Source organism: Acinonyx jubatus, chromosome E1 (assembly GCF_027475565.1).
Source record: "Acinonyx jubatus isolate Ajub_Pintada_27869175 chromosome E1, VMU_Ajub_asm_v1.0, whole genome shotgun sequence".
Taxonomy (NCBI): domain Eukaryota; kingdom Metazoa; phylum Chordata; class Mammalia; order Carnivora; family Felidae; genus Acinonyx; species Acinonyx jubatus.
In genome coordinates, this window is record NC_069397.1 from 23,477,524 (window position 1) to 23,498,549 (window position 21,026).

A 21,026-nucleotide genomic window follows, 5' to 3' on the forward strand; every position below is an offset into this window, starting at 1 on the left:
ACTATGCCTGGCACAAAATAAGTACCCAATAAGTATCTGAAAGAATGAATGAGCTACCTTTTGCCTGAGGGACAACCCCTATTACCATGGGTCCTACCTATTTAGGAAGCCCTAAAGGAAGAGGTCTCCTTCAGGCTGTTCAGTTGAGGGAGTTCAGCAGCCACTGCGGAATGTGAATGAACCCAAGAGCCCCTGGCCGGAGGAGGGAACCAGCAAAAGGAACAGTCTTCAAGTCTGCTCTGGTGCTCCTAATGCCTACCTGATACTTACTGCCAATTTATTTTTTTCCTTTCTTTGTTCTAGTGAGTCATTATGTGAATTCAAAATAATGTGGAACACTGTGTATCATTCATTCGTTAATTGATGTAAATTTACTGACCACCTATATAGTGTGTCAGGCACTATGGATTCAAAGTGATCTCTATTCTTAAGAAATTTACATCAGGGTGGAAGAAGACAGATAATTAGTTTGTCTGTAATATGATTATGATTTGTGCTATCAAAAGAACAAGGTTCTAAGGGAGCAGACTATGGGATCAGAAATTGTTTTCCAAGAGAAGCCTTTCTGATGGCCACTGATGAAAGGTGTATGATATATAAAATATATGCATATTTTCATAAACTTGTAAGACATACACTTTACCAATTTTTAACTACTATGTCCATTATAGTAGAAAATAAAATTAATGGTAGCTGATCATTCAGTGCTATCCATTACCATCAACCTCTTGTTCAGCACATTGTTTATTCTTTCTGACAACAAGGAGCAGGGTTGACTAGTTTGAGCTTCATTTTGTTTCATTTTCTTTGTAAAGTCTTTGTGGCGTTAGCTGTAATTGAACACTGATGCCAGCCATCACAGCGGGGAGAAGAGATTTGGGTAATCCGTTGCATGAGTCACTTGATTCCCAATGTGTAGTATAAGGGAGAAATATATATTTTTTAAGTTACCTTTATTGAGATACAATTTACATATAATAACATGTACTTATTTTATGTGTATACTTCAGTTCATTCTCAAATCATATAAACCTGTGTGACTCCCATCACAGTCATGATAGAGAACATCTTAAAACCCGTAAGAGTTCTCTTATTCTCTTTTGCAGTCAAAGGTAGAGTCACAGTTCTAGGCACCCAGTGGCCTGCTTTCTATTACAGACGAGTTTTGCCTGTCCTAGAATTTCATATAAATGAAATCAGACATTATGTACAGTGTTTATGTGGCTTCTTTTGCTCAGCATAGTATTTTTGAGATTCATCCATGCTGCATAGATGTAGACTCTGGGTATGTTCCTCTTCATTGCTGAGTGGTATTCCATTTTATGAATGTAACAAAATGTTTATATTCGTTCACCTATTGATGGACACTTGAAGCTTAATTTTCCAGTTTGGGCTATTATGAATAAAGCTGCTATATGAACATTCATATACAAGTCTTTATGTAGAATATGTTTTCATTTTTCTTGGGTGAATATATGAGAATGTAATTACTGGGTCACAGGAAGTGTATTTTTAATTTTATAAAAAAAACTGCCAAACTATTCACCAAAGTAGTCCTACCATTTTCAAGTCCCACCAGCAGCGAGAGTACCTAGAGGGCTTTCTCCAGCCCCCTTCTCAGTCCACATGGTTATGTTGCTCAACCACTGACCAGCCTGACTTCATTCTACCTTGGCAAAAGTGAGTCTCAAACTCTTGTACCCACAGCTCTTGTCTTTCCTAATAGACAGGAATGTAGCTCCCAGAATCTGCTGCTTTTACTCCTTTTTCTTATTTTGATTTGGTTTATCTTCTCTCAGGAGTCCAGTTTTTTCATTCTAATACCTTGACCATACTTAACACTTTGGATCTCTTAAAACATTACTGTTTCTACCTAAGACATTGCTAATTCTACCTCCCACCCAGTGACTTTCACCATTAGTCATATAGAATAGGACTGGAAGCTCCATTCCATGGGGTTTAAGCAGCCCAAGACAATTTGTGCCCGGTATAGGACCTGACTGACCAGTCAGCAGAACATACTTGTTCCTCTGAGCTAGGCAGCTCCGGATTCATTTAGCTAAATTGTATCCAGGGTTTGGGAAAGTACTTAATTATGTTGTTAGGCCTATATATCAGGTTCACAAATCTATTTCTTAATGGTAGATTTAAGCTTATACATTTTAGACCAGAATAGATATGTGTGTATGCCCACATACCCTTATTTCCCAGGCTTCATTTGTATTCACTGTGTTTGGAGTCTATATTTAAGTATTCATGCATAAAGTGCCTAGTTTAGTGTTATACAACCTCTGGGCACTCAATAAATATTAACTGAATTGAAGTAATGGCATCCCTTATAAATATTCATAAGCAAATAAAACTAAATATATGAAGTATGAAGTACTCTTCTAGCTATATTTGAGTTGAAATGATTAAAAAATGGTGTGTTTTCATTATGTGACAATATAGGTATTGCAGGAGCTATTCGCTAGTTGTAGATGTATACTGGAGGATATAAATAAATGCATATCTGTATTATATTAATATATATATAATAACACATTTATTTTACTATGGGCTATGTCTAATGAGCTAACCAGAACTGACTAGCTGGATGGATGGATGGATGAAATCCACTTCTGGCAAAAATCTTTGAAACCTTTGTGTGGCTATGAACACTTATGAAGCACCTTCTAATCATAGACTGAAGCACAGATAATAGGGTAGAGCCTTGACCTGACTTCTGTTAGGGAAAGAGCAGAATTCTCTTCAGCACGTAGCTGTTCCTCAACTTAAATGTGCGGACTGCTTAGATTCATTAGTTGACATACTTCATTTCTGAGTATATGGAATTTTAGTCATTTTAGAAGGCAAGCATTGTCAGTCTGTCTCTGAGATGTGAAATTTACACTGTGCTTTCTTGTTGATTTCAAGTAATCCAAAAGTGAGAGCAACCCATGGAGTATCATTGGTTACATACCATTTTTTAGAGTTGGTTAATCTGTAGAGAATTGAGAACACTACCCAATGTGTAAAGGCATGTCTTAGCTACTCAACCCACCAAAAATGTGTGTCCAGAAATAACATTTATGAAAAAAGCCCCTCTAGGCAGCTGATTTTCTTCTCTGTCTCTTAACTCCCCCTTGTCATTCTCTTTCTCCTGTAGATCATGTTTCAGGCATATGGAGACAAACAGGGACCATTGCATGGAATGTTAATCAACACTCCATATGTCACCAAAGACCTACTTCAATCAAAGAGATTCCAGGCACAATCCTTGGGGACAACATACATATATGATATCCCAGAGATGTTTCGGCAGGTAAAGGTGGCTAACTGGGGGAGTTCTGATATGTTCTGAAGAGGCAGGGTTTTCCTGAATTTCCATTGGATGCAGCTTAGCCTGGAATGGGTCATTCCCAAAGGGCAAGAAGTATCTTGACACTACTCTCATTTCTGTCTCATTCGGGATTTGGTGACTGCCAACTCCAATATTGGACAGTTCTTTATGAATTAATAGGAGGAATGGTGAGGATAGAAGCTTCTATTGGGAAGAAAGTAAACTAAGATAGCATACCTATGATGGTAGTTTACAATGACCTGTGTGAGGAGTTACATTCAGGTATATATTTCCTAAGCTAAAATCAAATTATGGGTATTAAAAAAGAGGCTTGAAACTCTACTTCTCTTTTTCCTATTTTCCAAGATAACCCAGGCCATTAGCTGATAGGTTAATATGATGAGGATCAATACTGATAACATATACAAATGGATATAGAGTTCATGATACACAGTTTAAAGTATCAATTCTTTCATGGAAGATTTATTATAGCTGAATAAAAACTAATGTGAGAAAATACATTATGATTCTCATCCTTTATTTGAAAATAAATTCCTTTGATCTGTATGGTGAATCCTCTCTATGCTGCAGATTTTTCTTCCATCAATAGAAGGCAAGAAAAGTACATCCACAGCAGAAAATGCAACAGACAGAGTATCAAAAGAATACTGAATTTGTCTTTAAAAAAAAAAAAAAAATCTATGAATACAGGATTTTTCCAAGTCTTCTAGTCAATACTACTAGTATTACCACATTTGAATTTTAATAAAGTAATATATGTGGCCTTGGTAAATAGTCTACCTGTAAATACAAGAGATTTCCTGTAAGTAGTCATTTGTTTACAAGTTCTCTCTCTGGAAACATAGGTATCTTCATTTTGTATTGCCAACATTGTTCCCCTACAAGTTGTGTTGGTTCTGTTCCCCAATGCCAGAACTATAAATAGAAATGACACTCTGTATAATTTTTCCTGTAGAATAGACATAAACACTGTGATTGGAACATGTAGATATGAATATATCATATTGCCTTTAAATGTTGTTTTGAGACAACCAAAGAAACAGCTAGTTCCCACTTCATGAGGCATTTGTTCTGGTCATATGAAGTTGGAAATGGAAATCAAAATGGTTTTAAAATGGATAGGTGTGTCTGTATTCTCAAATTTGACCAGAATTGATCCGCACATTTACAAATAGTCATACATCCCTGATGAGCTAATTCCGCATATGGGCCTATAGATCTGAAAAGACATTAGGAAAGGATGCTTTTCCTGAGCCTCTAGTAGAAACTTTATTCTTGCCACCTTAGATTTTTTTTGGTATTAGCTGAGTGTCATATCACTTTTCCCGGTTATTTTTCTATTCTTCTGGGATTTTTCTTCCTTTTTTAAAAAAGAGGGATTAATGTTACTTATTTAGTTTTTTATTTTAATTTTCCTAGGTATTGTTAGGTCTGTTTGTTAGGTCTGTTGCATTTGTTAATGCTCTTGTGCTGATTCAGAATCACTCAGTAATTTGACTTTGTTGGAAAAGTGCCTGATTTTGATATGTAAAAAACATTATGTGAAAAATAATTACAAATCTATTTTAACTGAGAATGAGAGCTGCAGAATTTGGTCTAATGCTTTGATGCTCAGCAGAACACTTGGAAAGGAAAGAGTAAAATCAGATTGACTGAAACTTAATATTTGTTTTTGTGTATGTTAAAATGCTGATTGTCACTGATTAGTCAAACTTCTCTCCTCCACTAGTCTCTGATCAAACTCTGGGAGTCTATGTCCACTCAAGCATTCCTTCCATCACCCCCCCTGCCTTCTGACATGCTGACGTATACTGAGCTTGTGTTGGATGATCAGGGTCAGCTGGTCCACATGAACAGGCTTCCAGGAGGAAATGAGGCAAGTCATTGATTCCCCTTCCCCCTTTTCTTATATCTGTGCCCACTAGTGGCAACTTTCCATGGGGGTGGTCATTAAGTAGTATTAATTTAGACGCTGCATAGGCACATAGTAGTCTTGTTGGTAGAGTTCTTTAGAGAGAAAACATTGACTGGATATCAAGGAATTATTAATTTTTTATGTGTGATAATGATGTGCTTTTTTAAATGGTATTAAAGTTTTGCTTTCTAAAAAACAGTTATGTTTTCTGTTACACATAACTACTAAAATAGTTACAGATGAAATGATCCAATGTCTAGGATTTGCTTCAGAGTAATAGAGGGGTGAGTGTGGGAGTATAGAGAAAACAAACTGGCCATGAGTTGTTAATGAAAGCTAAATGATATATACATAGGAATAGACTATTTTCTCTATTTTTGTATATACCTGAAATTTTGAGATTTTTTTTAATGTTTATTTTTGAGAAGAGAGAGCACATGCACACGAATATGCAGGTGGGGAAGGGCAGACAGATGGGGAGACTGAGGATCCAAAGTGGGTTCCGTGCTGACAGCAGAGATCCTGATGTGGGGCTGGAACTCACAAACCATGAGATCATGACCTGAGCCAAAGTAGGATACTTAACCGACTAAACCACCCAGGCGCCCCTGAGATTTTTCTATAATAAAAACATTTAAAGTATTGTTTTGCTTGATGTTCTTTCTTATTTGGATACTTACATACTAGTACACCTTTTTTGGTATATTTTCTGTGCTCAGGTAATTTAATCTAGTGCTGTTATGATCATGATAAATATATTCTTAAAGGGGCTCAATCAGAACCAGGGGTTTAAACATAAAAGAATGTAGCAGAAGGCACATTTCTGATAGTTATCTAAGAATTCATTTTCTGGCATTGGAATCCTCTCTTGTATGGTGCACTGTTAATAATGATATAAAGTCATAATAACCTATCTCCTCCTCTTCCTGATTTTAACTATGCTTCTAATGTACAATTACAACCAAAACAATAATAAACTTAAAAAGAGACAGTTTTTATTTCAACCTTAGATAGAATCCCTAGATAAATCTCATTGTTTAGAAAGAGTAATCTTTACCCAAGTGTTCTCCATAAACAGGCTAGGTAGACCTTTGGAGATAATACGTGGTATTTTCCATTTTGTGTATCTTTTTCAAAAAATGTTACTGTATATATAAGGTGTATGCTGTTTCAGTAAGTACACCAGTGGATGCCAAAAGTAGATGAATTGGTATTAAGATGGATGCAGGCATTGGACCAGGTGGAGAGTATCAGACTTACAGTTCTTCTAATCTAATGCCTCAACAGATAGCAAAGGTAAGAGGCGAGGAAGAGAAGATGCATAGAATTTTCACAAGAATAGATATGTACTCGTTAACACACCAGGTTGAAGCAGAGGCTTGTGCCACAGTGTGACATCTACATAGTGAGCCCCTCAACAGCAAAGAAAAGCTTCATTGTGCTAGACCTAAATTCTGTTTCATTCAACAGTGTAGTCTTTAGGAATGGAAGGCACCCTTGTGAACATGGGGCTGAGAGAAAAATGGTTTTAACTAATGTAATTAAAACAAAAAATGAGATTTTGGGCCACATGAAAGCTAGCTGCACTGCTGTGTGAAACCTCTTGCCATGATCTTTCTCTCCTGCTTTCTCTCTGCTCTCATTCTGTGTTTGAGCGAATGGAGACTGGGGGAATAGTGAAGTCCCAGAGGGACAGAGCTCTGTTCTTGCTGAAATTACAAGCACAGAGCTGCCTGGGCATGAACATGTAGTGTTTACTCTGCCAGTATGAATACAAATAGTCTTATTATACGGGACTCTGTACCCAAAGACCACACACACACACACACACACACACACACATACACACACACACACACACACACACACACAAGAATAAAAAAAAAATTAAAGGTTTTTTTTAACCCCTTTAAGACTCACCAAACCTGGGTGGAAAAGGGATGTCTTAAACAGCCACATAGTACTGTAGTTACAAGCAGTAGAGCCGGGATGGGGACCATATGTTTCCCTTTGCCCAGTGCTTTAATAACCTTGAAATTGAGAAATCTAATTGTATTTAAATTTTTTATTTCTGTTTTTGTCAGTTCTCACTTTCTTGTTCTACCTTTTATCCTCCTTAAAGGGTTGCCTATTTTCTTTGTTCTCTTTTTCTTCAAATGATTGACTAGGATTGAGGCTGAGTTGTTAGCTTGCTGTTTCTGAGTCTTTGAGCTCAGGAGAAGTGAGACCAATGTTCCTTTGTGAGCAGTTAGTGACTAATGCCTGGGATGGTTGGTGAAGTCAGTCCATGGCTGTAGCGAGATTATAGGGTATTGCACAACAGGAATGGGATTGGGGTATAAGTATCAAACTCTGTTACCAATAGCTTGAGCATACAATGGTGTGCGTTCACTGAGAAACCGACCAATCTGAAGATGGAGTTTCAGCAGTCAGAATTCTGAGGGACAGCTGTGCCTAAGAGATGACGAGGCATCAGTGGGATGTATTTCCTCATGCTGAGCCCAGTTTTATCAGAGCAAGTTGACTTTCAGCTATCGCAGTTTAATTTTCTTTGGCAAAAGAGACAAGTTTGTCATGAGCCTGGCACTCTATGCATTACCCCAAGAGTGATGTGAAGGGAACGAGAAGAGCTCATGCTGATGAGATTTGGAGCAAATCTGTCCTGTCCCAAAGAGAATGGGCATCTGAACAGAGCCTTGAGAAATCGTTTTATTAAAAAAGGAATAAAAAATTGACCTGTTAATGTTCTGAGAGCCAAGGCTTGATGTAAATGTATTGATGCTACATAGACATTAAATCATCATAATGTGGTGTTCTCCAAAGGTGACGGCTCTACCAGGTCATCATTGTGGGTGATACTGCATTACCTTGAAGGATTGGAGTCTCTGGGTTTAAAAGCTAGCACATGGATATAAGGAATAAAGGTAAAACAAGAGATTCCTGCAGAGTTTCCCCATGAATCGAGATGCTTTTCCCCTTTTCCCCATAATCAAAGGCAGAAAACCTGTACTTACCAGAGCATCGGCTATATGGGTGGCCAGGCTTTCTTCCCTGTTTTTTTTTTTCCAGGACAGTAAATAGGTAAAATGGTGATGGGACCAGGACTTGGAACAATTCAGTTCCATTTAGTTTTAGGTAACTTGTTTGCCATTTGAGAAAGAATATTGGCTGTTTCAGCAGAGATGTGACCTGCATTTTGAACACTGTCCCCACGTTAAAGGCAGGAGAAAGAGAGATTTTCTGATGTGGTGTTAGCCACTTTCTCCTTTCTATTTTCCTAGTTGTCCCTTCTCCATCAAGAAAGATGTAACTGAAGGAATGCCACCTTATTCATGATGGAAGTGTAGGAGAACACATTTTTCTCATTGTCAGATTTGAATGGCATTGCATTTAGTATGAATTTAGAGTAGGATTAAAAGAGATGTAGACCAAATCTGTGAACTATGTTACTTGCAAATAGTTCCAAAGATGAGTTGTCTAGGATTTTTTTAATAGTTTTGAGTAAAGATGAAAATTGTGGAAAATGTGATTGCAACATAGACTAAACTTATTTCAATTCTAGCTGCTATGAAGCTACAGTGATGGGCAGTGTATGTAAATACACAGCTAGATGAATGGTGTGCTGCTGAGCCTGGAATCAGAGGAAGTGCAGCCAACTCACAGTTCTACTTTTACTGCTTCTCAATTTTGGAGGAATTGTTTTCATTTTCCTGCCAGTTTGCTAACCTGTTTTGATCATTTGGTGGAAGCTGTAATTGCAGGTGGGAACATTTTGAGTAACAGTTCACAATCCACTGCAGCTACTTTTCACGCTAAATCCTGTTATTAAAAGGCTCAGGCTAAGATCAAGCCAAGGGCGGTAACGGACTTGACAGAGAACAGCTTAACTTTGCTTGGTATAGGACAAAGAAAACCATAGCCTTCTTGAGACTACATTCTTACTTGTTCTGACATGTTATTAGCATTCTTTTATCATATTTCCTTTAACTCCGTGAAATAAATCATGAATGTCTAAACTGGGCAGCGATGAAAGATATGATAGGCAAGCAACTTTCATAGCACTTTTAGTGTGGATGGAAAGTAGGACCCTGTTTTCCTCTCTCTGTCAGCACATGGGATTTTTAACCATGCAAAACCCTTCCCCACATCTCTCCTGTCATAATGGAAAACTGAGATAAGAGGAAGATTCTCTTTAGAAGCAGCTATAATAATCAGGTACAGGGTGTGTATTCCACAAAGGATCAGCAACTAAAGACTGGAATTCTTGTGTGGTATTAAATTTTTTCCTTAAAATTTTTCTGGGAGATAAGCATATTCCAAATTGAATGCAATTTGATGACTGCCTTCACATCCACACTCACTACCACTCTTTTAAGAATTGCAGTCGCTCCAAGGCTTCATTTCTTCAGATGGGCACTAGGTGTCAGGGTTTTTCCTTCTCAGCAGCTTGGCATTCAGACAAGCCTCTGAATTGCCCGTTTGGTGAGACAGATCCAGTGGTATCCTTCCTCGTTTTTCTTCAGTTGGTGTGGTAGGCTTTGCCTGGTGTTCCTCCAGTATGCAATTGCATTTTTAACTCTTTGGGCGGAGATCTGTTGAACCTTATTACATCCTTGCCCTACACATTTTTTACAAGAAACATCTGTTTAGGAAGAGGATGATTGAGGAGGAAAAAAATAGTGGAAATTAAAGTTTAAAGACTGGTTGCCATCATGACTGGTATCTTTTATGTTCTTGAGGTGAAAGGGTAGGGATGGTGGAATTAGGAATTCAGTCCTAGAACTGCTCAGCCTTGCCAACATTTAATTGTTGGCAGTGTGTTGATGTCTGGTTTCACCAAGATATAAGTGTCTGTAATTTTTTAATATAAAATACTTCAAACTTAGAAAAAATTATGGAGAGCAATATATCAAATATCCTTGCATCTACTGACTAGCTTAAACAAATCTTCTCATTTTGACACTCCTCCTCACTTATATGTTGCTATAATCCTTTGAAATCTCTAATTTGAATATAAAAACAAACAAAAATTGGGGATTGGTAAGGAAAGGAAGTTGGTAAGCTTATAGAAGCCTGAAGTATTAGAAGAAATTAATTAGTAGATCCATTTTGACAATTCTTAGGCTAACCCTCTTAGCCCAAAGGACCTCTTATTTTAGAAAAACCACCATAACCCTCTGTCTGAATTTACTTGGTTGACATTTTCTATTCTCTCAAAGGAATTCCTTGTGTTATCCTGGGCTCAGATTCTAGTGGAAGCTATTATGCTTTGAAACTTTGACTGGAGAGAGTTTGTGTATGTTTATGGACTTGAGCTCATGCATATAGAAGCCAAATATGTTTCTGGTTTAACATTAGACTTTTGTATATTGCTTTACTCAATTTAATCTCAGAATAGCTCCATGAATGTGAGGCTAATTTGGATGTATTTTACTGTGCTTTTATTTCATTCTTTTGATATCAGTTTACCTTTTCATGCTGGGTGTGGAAATTGAGTCCATGTCAATCTTTTAGATATGTGTTGGAAAAGAGGCATATTTGTATTGTAGTATGCTAAAGGTGAGCTTTGAAATAGACCTGAAGGAGGCAGATCTGAAAAACAGGACCATGGTCTGTGCACTGATTGTTCAGGTTATAAAAAGAGACTAATGGTCCTTGCCATCAATCTATCCCTGAAGATGGGGAAGTGTTTGTAATAAGTGCTTTGAGATCCTCAGCAGAAAAGTATCACACACCACTGATTACATATAAACATTCATAATTTGCGCTTGTTTTTCATCAACAGCTTCCCCAAGCCCCAATTTTGAATCTTTTTAGGCCTAACAAGATAGGAATTTCAAGTATAGAAAAAGACATGTTATGAAATATGTGATTAAGATAGTTTTATTTAAAATTACTATGCACTTTTCTTTTATCCTCTGAGTGAGCATGTTTGATTACGAGTCTTTGTCTAAAATGATCCTCAGAACCAAAGTTGAGCCCCTCTTAGAAAAATATTGAGGCTAATTTTGAAAGATAGGTCTTCCTGCCACAGAATTACTTTTAATGAATTTTAACACTATTCTTTTGGGATGCATATACTTTTCTCTTTTTTTTTTTTAATTTTTATTTAAATTCCAGTTAACATATAGTGTAATATTAGTTTCAGATGTAGAATTTAGTGATTCATCACTTACATACAACACACAGTGCTCATTACAACAAGTGCCTTCCTTAATACCTGTCACCTATTTACTTTGCATATACTTTTCTTAGAATTCCTTCTGAATGGCTGTTATTAGTATTGGAGATTTTTCAACAGGTAGATTAGTTCGTTTGACTCATTTCATTATTAGCAAACCAAAGCCCAGTGAGCTTGACTGAAAATCCTAATGCATCCATTGGCCGACCAAAGCAGAACTTGTGGAGGGCTCCTCAGTCCCCTTCAGAAGTCAGTCCTAAAGATAAGATAGCCTTTAAACAAAAGGATATACTCGCCAGCATTTTTATACTCCTTAAGTTTCAAGATTTTGCTGAAAAAGGATGTGATATAGTACCCTATGTCAAGAAACTGTACAGCTCCAACTAAAGGCAATAACGAACATCAGGACAGCAACAGATGACACCCTAGGATGAGGTGTAGCGTGGAGCATCAGAGTTCAACATTCGTTTGTGTGATTAATGGGCAAAGCTTCTTGAACTGCAGTAGGCCAACTTGGTTAATTTCCATATCATCCAATTACTCCTGTGCCCCATTTCTCAAATACCACTGGCTTGTATGTGCTCTTTTGCATGTTTTTTTTTTTTTTAAACTGGTATGTTTACTAAAAGCATTGTGTGTGTATATGCATAAAATTACTGTGGTTTCATGTTTATAAATATTGCAGGGAGATAATTCCCCTGTTCAATTAGAAATTATTATTTCTAGTCTTCAGTAATCTTTTTCAAAAAATTACCTCTGGGATGAAATTTTTTTGCTCTAAAAATGGTTTTTTTCTTACTCTTTTATCGCTTTTTGGAAAGGGTGAGGTAAGTTTGTTCAGCCATTTTTGAATTATCCAAGCATGAAAAAGAGAGTTTTTCAGCTGTTAAGAAAATTGTTTTCAGCTCTTTTATGTGATCATATAACACTAGGCAACAGAATATGATATCCAGCAGATAATACAATATGGAAAGGCATTGACATTTTTTTCAGCATGGTTTTTCTGAATGGCACAAATTATGTCAAACATTGTATCGCCTTGTGGTTTAAAAAGGCACATTTTAACACCTATACAGTATTTTTCTACTATTTCATCAAGTACATTTTTTTCATGAAATTCTAACATGAGTGAATGTTGTCATTATTTTTTGATAGTATCTAACTAAAAGTGAAGATGTAACATTTCATACAAGACATAAAAGGGGGGGAGGTGACATTTTATTATGCATCTGTAAAGGAACTCAAGTTCAGATTCTTTCTCACTGGGCCTTCATTTTCTCATCTCCACAATGCAGATAATGCTTAGGTCCGTTTCAGCTCGAACGCTCGAGAATTCTTTGTATTGCTGCTCCAGGGCCTTGCAGAATGGTCATCTTCCTGGGGCATTAGCAATAGTAACACAATAGCTACAGGAGGCTTTGCCAGGAGATTTCAACTATTAGACTTTTAGCATGGAAAATAAAGCTTTAATGTTAAAGCCACAGTCTCACCTCTATTTAAGTCTACATAGAAAAATATTATTACAGCTGAACTCAAAGTGAGGAGATAGAAGAAAGGCAACCATGGCAAAGATATACTTTACCTGCCTCCCACAGCATAGATAGCTACGGTTGATGGATGCTTCTTACATTCTTAAAAACACAGTCCTGTCCTGTTTTGCCCCTTCGCTTTCCCTTCAAATTTATTGGTTGAGCTTAATATTAGTATTTTATTTTGTAGTAACTGCAGCTTTGGGAAGTATCTGTGTGTGTGTACGCGTGTGTACAATCGCACATTCTATTCACACTGATAGTACAATTAATGTTGATGTCAATTTTGGTGTTAATTTTGGGTCATGATTAGTGTTGACACTTTGTGTCAGACTAATGGCATTTATGGGCACCGTCGGAATAAATGTTAATATTGTCATGTTTTTAGTATCTGTTATAGTAACATTAAACCAAGGTCCTCCCAGGAGAAAAAAATACATGTATGGATAGATAGATAATGCCTTTCTGTGTCGCTGGTGTTACTCAGCGAGAAAATGACATCTCAGGACAGAATCCTAATCACTGTTTGGAGCATCAGAAATAATGATCACCTCTGATCGGGGGTTGTGAATAATTCATTCAGTTTGATTTTCACATCCTGTCCAGTGATACTTTTCAAACCAAATGTGTTTCTACAGGAAAATAATGGTCCCACTTCTTATGGAAATACTGTGGCACAAATCATTTTACCCACATAAAAACAGTTAAATAAGACTGTTCTCTTCTGCTTGCTTTCTCCTCCCCGTTCCCTCCTCCCTCACTTGCGTGTGTTTATTCCAGAATCAGACAGTGACCAAGGAAATATTTTCTTCCTTAGAACTTGTATAAAGCAGACATTTATTTCTGCTCATCCTCAGCGTATTCACAGTAACTCTTTTGATCCTCTTCCCTTTTTCCCTCACCTTAGTTTAGGTTGGTAACCCTAAACCTAAGAAGCCTGTATTATCAGAAATAATCTGAAATTACATATTTTTAAACACTTTATGGCTGTATTAATGAACACATAATTGGCAGGAAGTGCCTAAAACTATTTGGTAAGTCAGTGGTCAGAGAGGAAGCTTGTGTACTTCCAGGGCCACGGAGCCTGAGTCTGAACCTCCTTAGACCATAAACCCACCCACACTTGCAAACCCTCTCAGGCTGCTGCCCTTTTGTTGCTTCCTTAGCCCTTAGTCCTGGAATGTCATTTTCACTAGGTTTCACCTGCATGAAAGCACTGGAGGGAGAGAGAAGCCAGAACAAGGAGATTCAGTGGTGGAATTTCCTTTGGTTGTTATTTTTCAGTTCATATACTAGGAAACCTGGGCATAGGTGAAATCAGTGAATGTCACATTCCTAATCACATTGTCACACTTGTGTATGCTTTTCTAGTGATTGCAGAATTTTCAATAAAAAGTCTCCATTGTGTGTACTAATATAGATAGACGCATCTATATGAAGTAATTTGACTGAGAAACTTACGGTGTCCTAATTAAATGGGGGGAAAATATGACTGTCTTCTGAAGTAATGACCCAATCCTCTGAGATGAAGCTATTCTTAGATAGAATATTTTGAACCATTTTTCCTGAATGTTGTGACCCTTTCTCTCTCTCCCTCCCTTTCTCTCTCTCCCTCTCTCTCTCTCTCCCTCTCTCTCTCTCTCTCTCTCTCTCACTAAATCTAACAAGGGCAGGGGGAAGCAGTTTTCAACCTACTTCTCATCATCAGACAGAAAGTATTTTGCATTCAGAAACTATTTCCAGTATCAAATTCAATTTTGTCAAGTGATTAGTTGAGTTTGGTAGAGAATAATTTAAAAACACAAAGCTGGAAATGGCCGGGGTGCTTCTACGCTGGAGGAGAGCAGTTGCTCTTCCCAAGTTGCAAGCCCTCTTCCAGTGACTGTGCACCACAAGGTGGATTATTGTGTTACATGTCTTTGCAGCTGTTACAGAGCTGCATCTGTTGACACTATGTGTCCGTATCCCAGACTGCTGGAAGGAACAGGGGAGTGGTTGAGCTGATACCTTGCCTGCCTATCAGTGCGAGCGTCCTTTTATGTACATACGTTTGTAAAGCTCTTTAGCCCCTTCAAGATGAAAGGCTCTGTATAAACATAAGCTTTCGATTTTAGTACATGTTTGTAATACATGTGGTACAGTCCTAAATATGTATTTAGCTGATAGGCACTGTTCTTGTCTATTGTACAAATATTGACTTTAAAAGTATAAATATGTATTTAACCATCAGACCAGAAAAACACTGAAGCAGTTACTTCTCAGGTAGAGATATTAATATTGTATAAACCTATATATACATATGTTTACATTCAGACACATCATTGTAGAACATTTCTTTTTTAAAAATGAAATGATAGCCCCAACAAACTAAGGCAGTTCTTGATATTGTCCCTTCCAGGTGGGTCTTGATTTTTAATTTGCATGTGTTTAGCTCTCTCCTTCTAACTTTATATAAATATGATCTGTTGTAGCAGGATTAAAACCTACAGTCAGTTTTGTAAAGTATGAAAAATCCTTAGGCTGGTGAGATAGTTTTCCCTTAAAAAATATTTTTATTATGGAAATGCTCAAATGTACACTAACGTAAAAATAATACAATAAGCTACCATGCGCCTGTCACTCAATAAAGAGCTATTTGGTAGTCTTAGTTATCTTTTAAACTTACATTGCATTGATAATTTTATAAACACATTAAGGAAGATTCGGAAAATGGAAGAAAAAGCACCATCCCATCATTCTAAATAATTATCGTCTCATTTTGCTATGTTCTTTTATTTCATTTCTCCCCCTCCACCCCAGTGTGCCTTTAGATGCAGTATTGTAATACTTACTATGCACTTACTGTGTGCCAAGCACTGTTCTAAGGCTTACCATGAATTTAATCCTCACAACAAACTTAATAGAATAGGGTCCTATTGCCCCATTTTACAGATGAGGAAACTGAAGCACATAGAGGTCAATAGCTTACTTAAAGTGGCTAGAAAACTGTTTTGCCTTTCACAATTATTATGATATACAGACAATTTTGTTATACTATCTCTTCAAATATAGTATTGCCTCATGGGTATTTTTTTTTTTAATGTTTATTTATCTTTGAGAGAGAGAGGGAGACAGAGAATCTAAAGCAGGATCCATGCTGTCAGCGCAAAACCTGACCTGGGGCTTGAACTCAACAAACCATGAGATCATGACCTGAGCCGACGTCAGACACTCAACTGACTGAGCCAACCAGGCGCCCCACATCATGGGTATTTTAAAATGCTGTACCTAGTCTTCATAGCCATCATTTTGCAAGGCTGTACAGGACACTAATGATGACCTTATTAGCCAATATACTTCCCTCTCAGAAAGTTTTTATCATGACATTTATTTTTTTAACAATTTATCTTAAAATATTTTAGATTTACAGAAAAGTTACAAAGATAGTACAAAGAGTTCCTATATACCTAATATTAGCATCTTACACTATTCCTGTTGCTCAAATAATCTTTATGCCCACTGAAAGAGGTGTATTAAAATAGATCTAACTGAAACCGTTGATATTTCTAATGTTGACGCTTTGTATAACCATGCTATAATTATCAAAACTTAGAACTAATATTGTTATGATACTAATAAGTAAAATACAGACTTCGTTTTGGATTTCACCAGTTTTTCTACAAATGTCCTTTTTCTGTTCCAGAATACCACATTGAATTTAGGGATCAATGACATTTATGTTTGTGTTATAACTGATGTTCATCTTTCTATATTGTTTCTGCTAACGGCAGTGGCACTAGTCTAGAACATACTTCTGTAATTTCTCTGGTAAAGGAAATTATGTGAATGGTATCTTAAAAAATAAACATACTAGCTATAAAACTAGTTATTTAATTTCTCTATACCTTAGTTTTCTCATGGCAATAATAACAGCTGCTTCTGAATTAATACTAATAATTTGAGGACCTTTTATAATTGGAAACATTGAGGCTTTATGAGGTTAATCTTGATTGGTCCAAGATTATACAGGTAGAACAAAGCTGAGATTTGGACCAAGGTAGGCTGACACTCCCCAGCTTAACCTCTTTACTATCAGTACTTGTCAATATGTAGTATAGTACAGCATGTGATAGATGTTCACTTAATGGCAACTGTTACTTTTGTTATTTTTTAAAATGTAGAAGAAGGACTCCTGGGTGGTTCAGTCAGTTAAGCATCCACCTTCAGCTCAGGTCATGATCTTGTGGTGCATGAGTTTGAGCCCTGTGTCCAGCTCTGTGCTGACAGCTTGGAGCCTGGAGGCTGCTTCAGATTCTGTGTTTCCCTCTCTCTCTCTGCCCCTCCCCTGTTTATACTCTGTCTCTCTCTCTTTCTCAAAAATAAATAAACATTAAAAAACTGTATTAGAAGGGGCGCCTGGGTGGCGTAGTTGGTTAAGTGACTGACTTCAACTCAGGTCATGATCTCACGGTTCATGAGTTCAAGCCCCATGTTGGGCTCTGTGCAGACAGCTCAGAGACTAGAGCCTGCTTCGGATTCTGTGTCTCCCTCTCTCTCTGCCCCTTCACCCCTCTTTCTCTCTCTCTCTCTCTCAAAAATAAATATTAAAAAAATATTTTTTAAAACCCTATATTTAAAAATAGAAGAGTTGAATGATGTTTAAGACTGTCACTCTGTGATCCCTAGAGATAAGTCATGGACGATGTTCTAAGCCCTTGGTGTTGACTATTTTCTAAGAATCATTTAAAAAATGAAATGACTATGGAACCAGCAAATATTTATTACTCCCATATTACGTGTAGGGATCCTGCTAGGCACTGGAGGCAATGATATAATGGTTTAGGCTGGCAAGCTAGAAACGGTCCTAGGCAATATATGATTAATTATCAAATGAATTCTCCACATGAAGGTCTTAGTAGGAGATGGAGAAGAAGCTTTAGACTAGGCAAAGCTTTACTAAGGAAATGGAATTTGAATGAATCTTTTTGGAATGGGTAAGATTTGGATAGATTGAGAGGAGAGAAAGGGACAAATTTTGTATGTTGAAGATAATATAATAGATTACTGTTTCGAATAGTTTATTCATCAAACCCATAGGGAGTGTTAATTTTGTATGCGGGGACATTGAAGTTCAATAAAATTATTTTTCTAAGGTCATACAATTGGTAAGTGATAGGGCCTGGATACGGATCCAAGTTAGTTTAACTCCGAAGCCCATCTTTTCCATTATGTGCCCTATTGTTGAATTAGCAATAAAATCTAAATTTCAGGGGCGCCTGGGTGGCTCAGTCAGTTAAGGATCCAACTCTTGATTTTGGCTCAGGTCATGATCTGTTAGCTGTTAGCGCAGATCCCGCTTGGGATTCATTCTCTCTCTCTCTCTCTCTCTCTCTCTCTCTCTCTCTCTCTCTCTCATTCACCTGCTCCTGCCTAATGTATGCATACATGAACACATTCTCTCTCCCAAAGATAAATAAACTTTTTAAAAAATCTAAATTTCAGTATAAGTTGAGCAGTGGATGCTTTCTTGGATGTTTATTCATTATGCTTACTCAAAACTTAATCTCTTCTAGTAGGGAATCTCACTATATGAAGACTGGGCTAGCGCTCTCCATTCTGTATTGGTACTTTTTAAAGGTGGGGGGAGGTGGTCGATGAGGAACACACTTTGGAAAGACATTGATAAAGAATAGTGTGTTCTTGGTGCTGCTGTGTTGACACCTAATTAGAAGTCAATATTGCAAGCATAATGACCTAGCCAATTGCTGAACTGACTGCCCAAGTGACACAGTTAGAGTCCCCAGGTAGTAACAGAAGATAAGAGTATTATTTGCCTGTCCAGTGCCACACAGACACAATGTTTGCATTAGCATGCAAATGCTGAAGTAGATTCTTCAAGGCTTGTTTCTAAGCTACTTCTAGCCTAGGTGGCTAAGGTTAATATATCATAAAATTTGGTGTAAAACCAGTCTTCCTAACTACAAATGCATTTAGAGGAAATAGCTTTTCCTTCCTGAAAAACAAAAGAGGTGTTAGGTTAGAGCGCCACGTGAGAAGGCAGGTAAAATATTTCTTCCCACACAGGCATATATTAGCCAGCTTCTTAAAAACCATGACCAAAGTTATCCTGATATTTGCAGTTTCTCCATGCTGTATTTTGGATGATCTGTTTCTCCTTCCTTTCTGTGTCTTTAATGAGTAGATAGAGTAATACCTTATCTCACAAGGTGATTGGATTTTTTTTCTGTGTATTATATCCATTTTGATTTGTATTTGGCCAATGGTATGATATATTAAATAGCTTATATTTGTCTGTAGGTGCTTCATATATATATTTCTTAATGTGGAGAATCACAAATAGCTATGTGGAAAGCTTCAACCAGCCTGATTACAGTGGATGTGCAATTGGATTGAGGAATGTGTACTCAGAGCTTATGATCACTGGCCCGGTTGAGTCTGGGTGATGCATGTGGCTTTCCAGGGATGCTGCTATTTACATCTGTTAATGGCCCTTCTTGATGGCCGGCTCCCCAATGAGGTGATATGCAGCAGCCTGGGGATGAGGGACCAAGGCTGCAGATGTGGCTGGGCTCCATTAGGCAGGACCAGGAATGCTCATCTGGTAGGCTTTGTGTTTGGGAGCAAGTTGGGGGCGGTGAGAGTGCAGTGGGGGGCAGGAGGGAGACAGAAAGAAATAGGGGGAAAAAAGGAATGGAAAACATTACTTATCCGGGTATAGGGAAACAGACAGGCAGGCATGAAAAACTGCAGCTGTAACTGGGGTATGAGTGAATAGAAAAGAAATGGAACTAGCGAATAAACAAGTAGAAGGATTGACTAGATCTCATATAGAAGGGGATTAAAAGAAGAGAGGGCTGTGAGGGTTTGGGAAGAGACGTGTCACCCCTGCCTTTGAAGTCAATATCATTTATTTGTGTGGCTGGTCAGATGCTACTGAACAGAGAGTAGAGATTTACATATATCATTCCTTGTATGCTTTGGTATTGTGGTGCTGGGAGAAAGTGGCAAGAGATGCTCAGAGCGAGGATGCAATGTTGAGCTATAGTGAATTCTTGCAGAGGATACCTGAAGCTAGCCAGTAAAGAATGTTGCTGTTATTCCTATCAAATGCTGGAGAACAGTCAAAGGACCCAGGATCACAGAAGTTGTATAGTCCATGAAAGATGATTCTCCTCTCCTCTCATGTGTAAGAAGTTTCTCAGAAAGAATCTCACTGAAGATGGAACTAGTGTCTTAGTAGATAGGGTAGCAAGCTAGGGAGTTTTGGATGTAATTCCCTGCAGCATGGCATTCTCCCACACGTATCTTGAGTGCATTTAGACTTTGGTTTTTCCATCTTTTTTAAGCAGGTCCAAAGAAGGAATTGAAACAACTGTGAAATACATAGTAAGCCAGCTGTTCTCACCATAACCTAGAGAGGTATGCTAGAATGTTTGTTATAGTTTCCCACAGGAAACTTGGCTCTTTAACAGGGCATATTTTACACGGAGGCTGTGTCTAGGTATAGTCTGATACCTTCATGGAGCCTGAAAAAAAATTCTACAGGTAAGAGGCTTCTATTTATTTGTTTGTCTGTGCCTTTGCAGATTGGCATGGTAGCTTGGAAAATGACCCTTAAAAGTCCTGAATATCCAGAAGGCCGAGATATCATTGTTATTGGCAATGACATCACATACCTAATTGGGTCCTTTGGGCCCCAGGAGGATTTGCTGTTTCTCAGAGCTTCTGAGCTTGCCAGGGCAGAGGGTATCCCACGCATCTTTGTCGCAGCCAACAGCGGAGCACGAATTGGACTGGCAGAGGAAATTCGTCATATGTTTCACGTGGCCTGGGTAGATCCTGAGGATCCTTACAAGGTACAGACTAAGAAAAGATAAAACTTCAAGACAGTATATCGTGTTGTGTATGTGTGTGTGTGTTGTGTGTGTCTACACGTGTAAAGAGGTGGGGGAAAGGGAGAGGTTTAAGTTCAAAAGTCCGCACGCACAGTGAGCTATAACCATGTTGGAGACAAATTGTGTCTCAATATATTCACCAGGTTTTTTCTCCAGCTTTGAA

The 21,026-nt window shown here is 37.7% G+C and overlaps 1 protein-coding gene across 19 annotated transcripts in view; it reads left to right on the forward strand.

Moving 5' to 3' along the window:
• ACACA (acetyl-CoA carboxylase alpha) overlaps positions 1 to 21,026 on the forward strand; it is a 279,058-nt gene that overhangs the window by 175,456 nt on the left and 82,576 nt on the right. For all 19 annotated transcript variants that reach the window (XM_015078426.3, XM_053212303.1, XM_027034321.2 and 16 more), the window contains 3 exons: positions 3,149 to 3,304; positions 5,073 to 5,219; positions 20,555 to 20,824. In XM_015078426.3, coding sequence (XP_014933912.2) covers positions 3,149 to 3,304; positions 5,073 to 5,219; positions 20,555 to 20,824 — 573 coding nt within the window. The remainder of the gene's footprint in view (positions 1 to 3,148; positions 3,305 to 5,072; positions 5,220 to 20,554; positions 20,825 to 21,026) is intronic.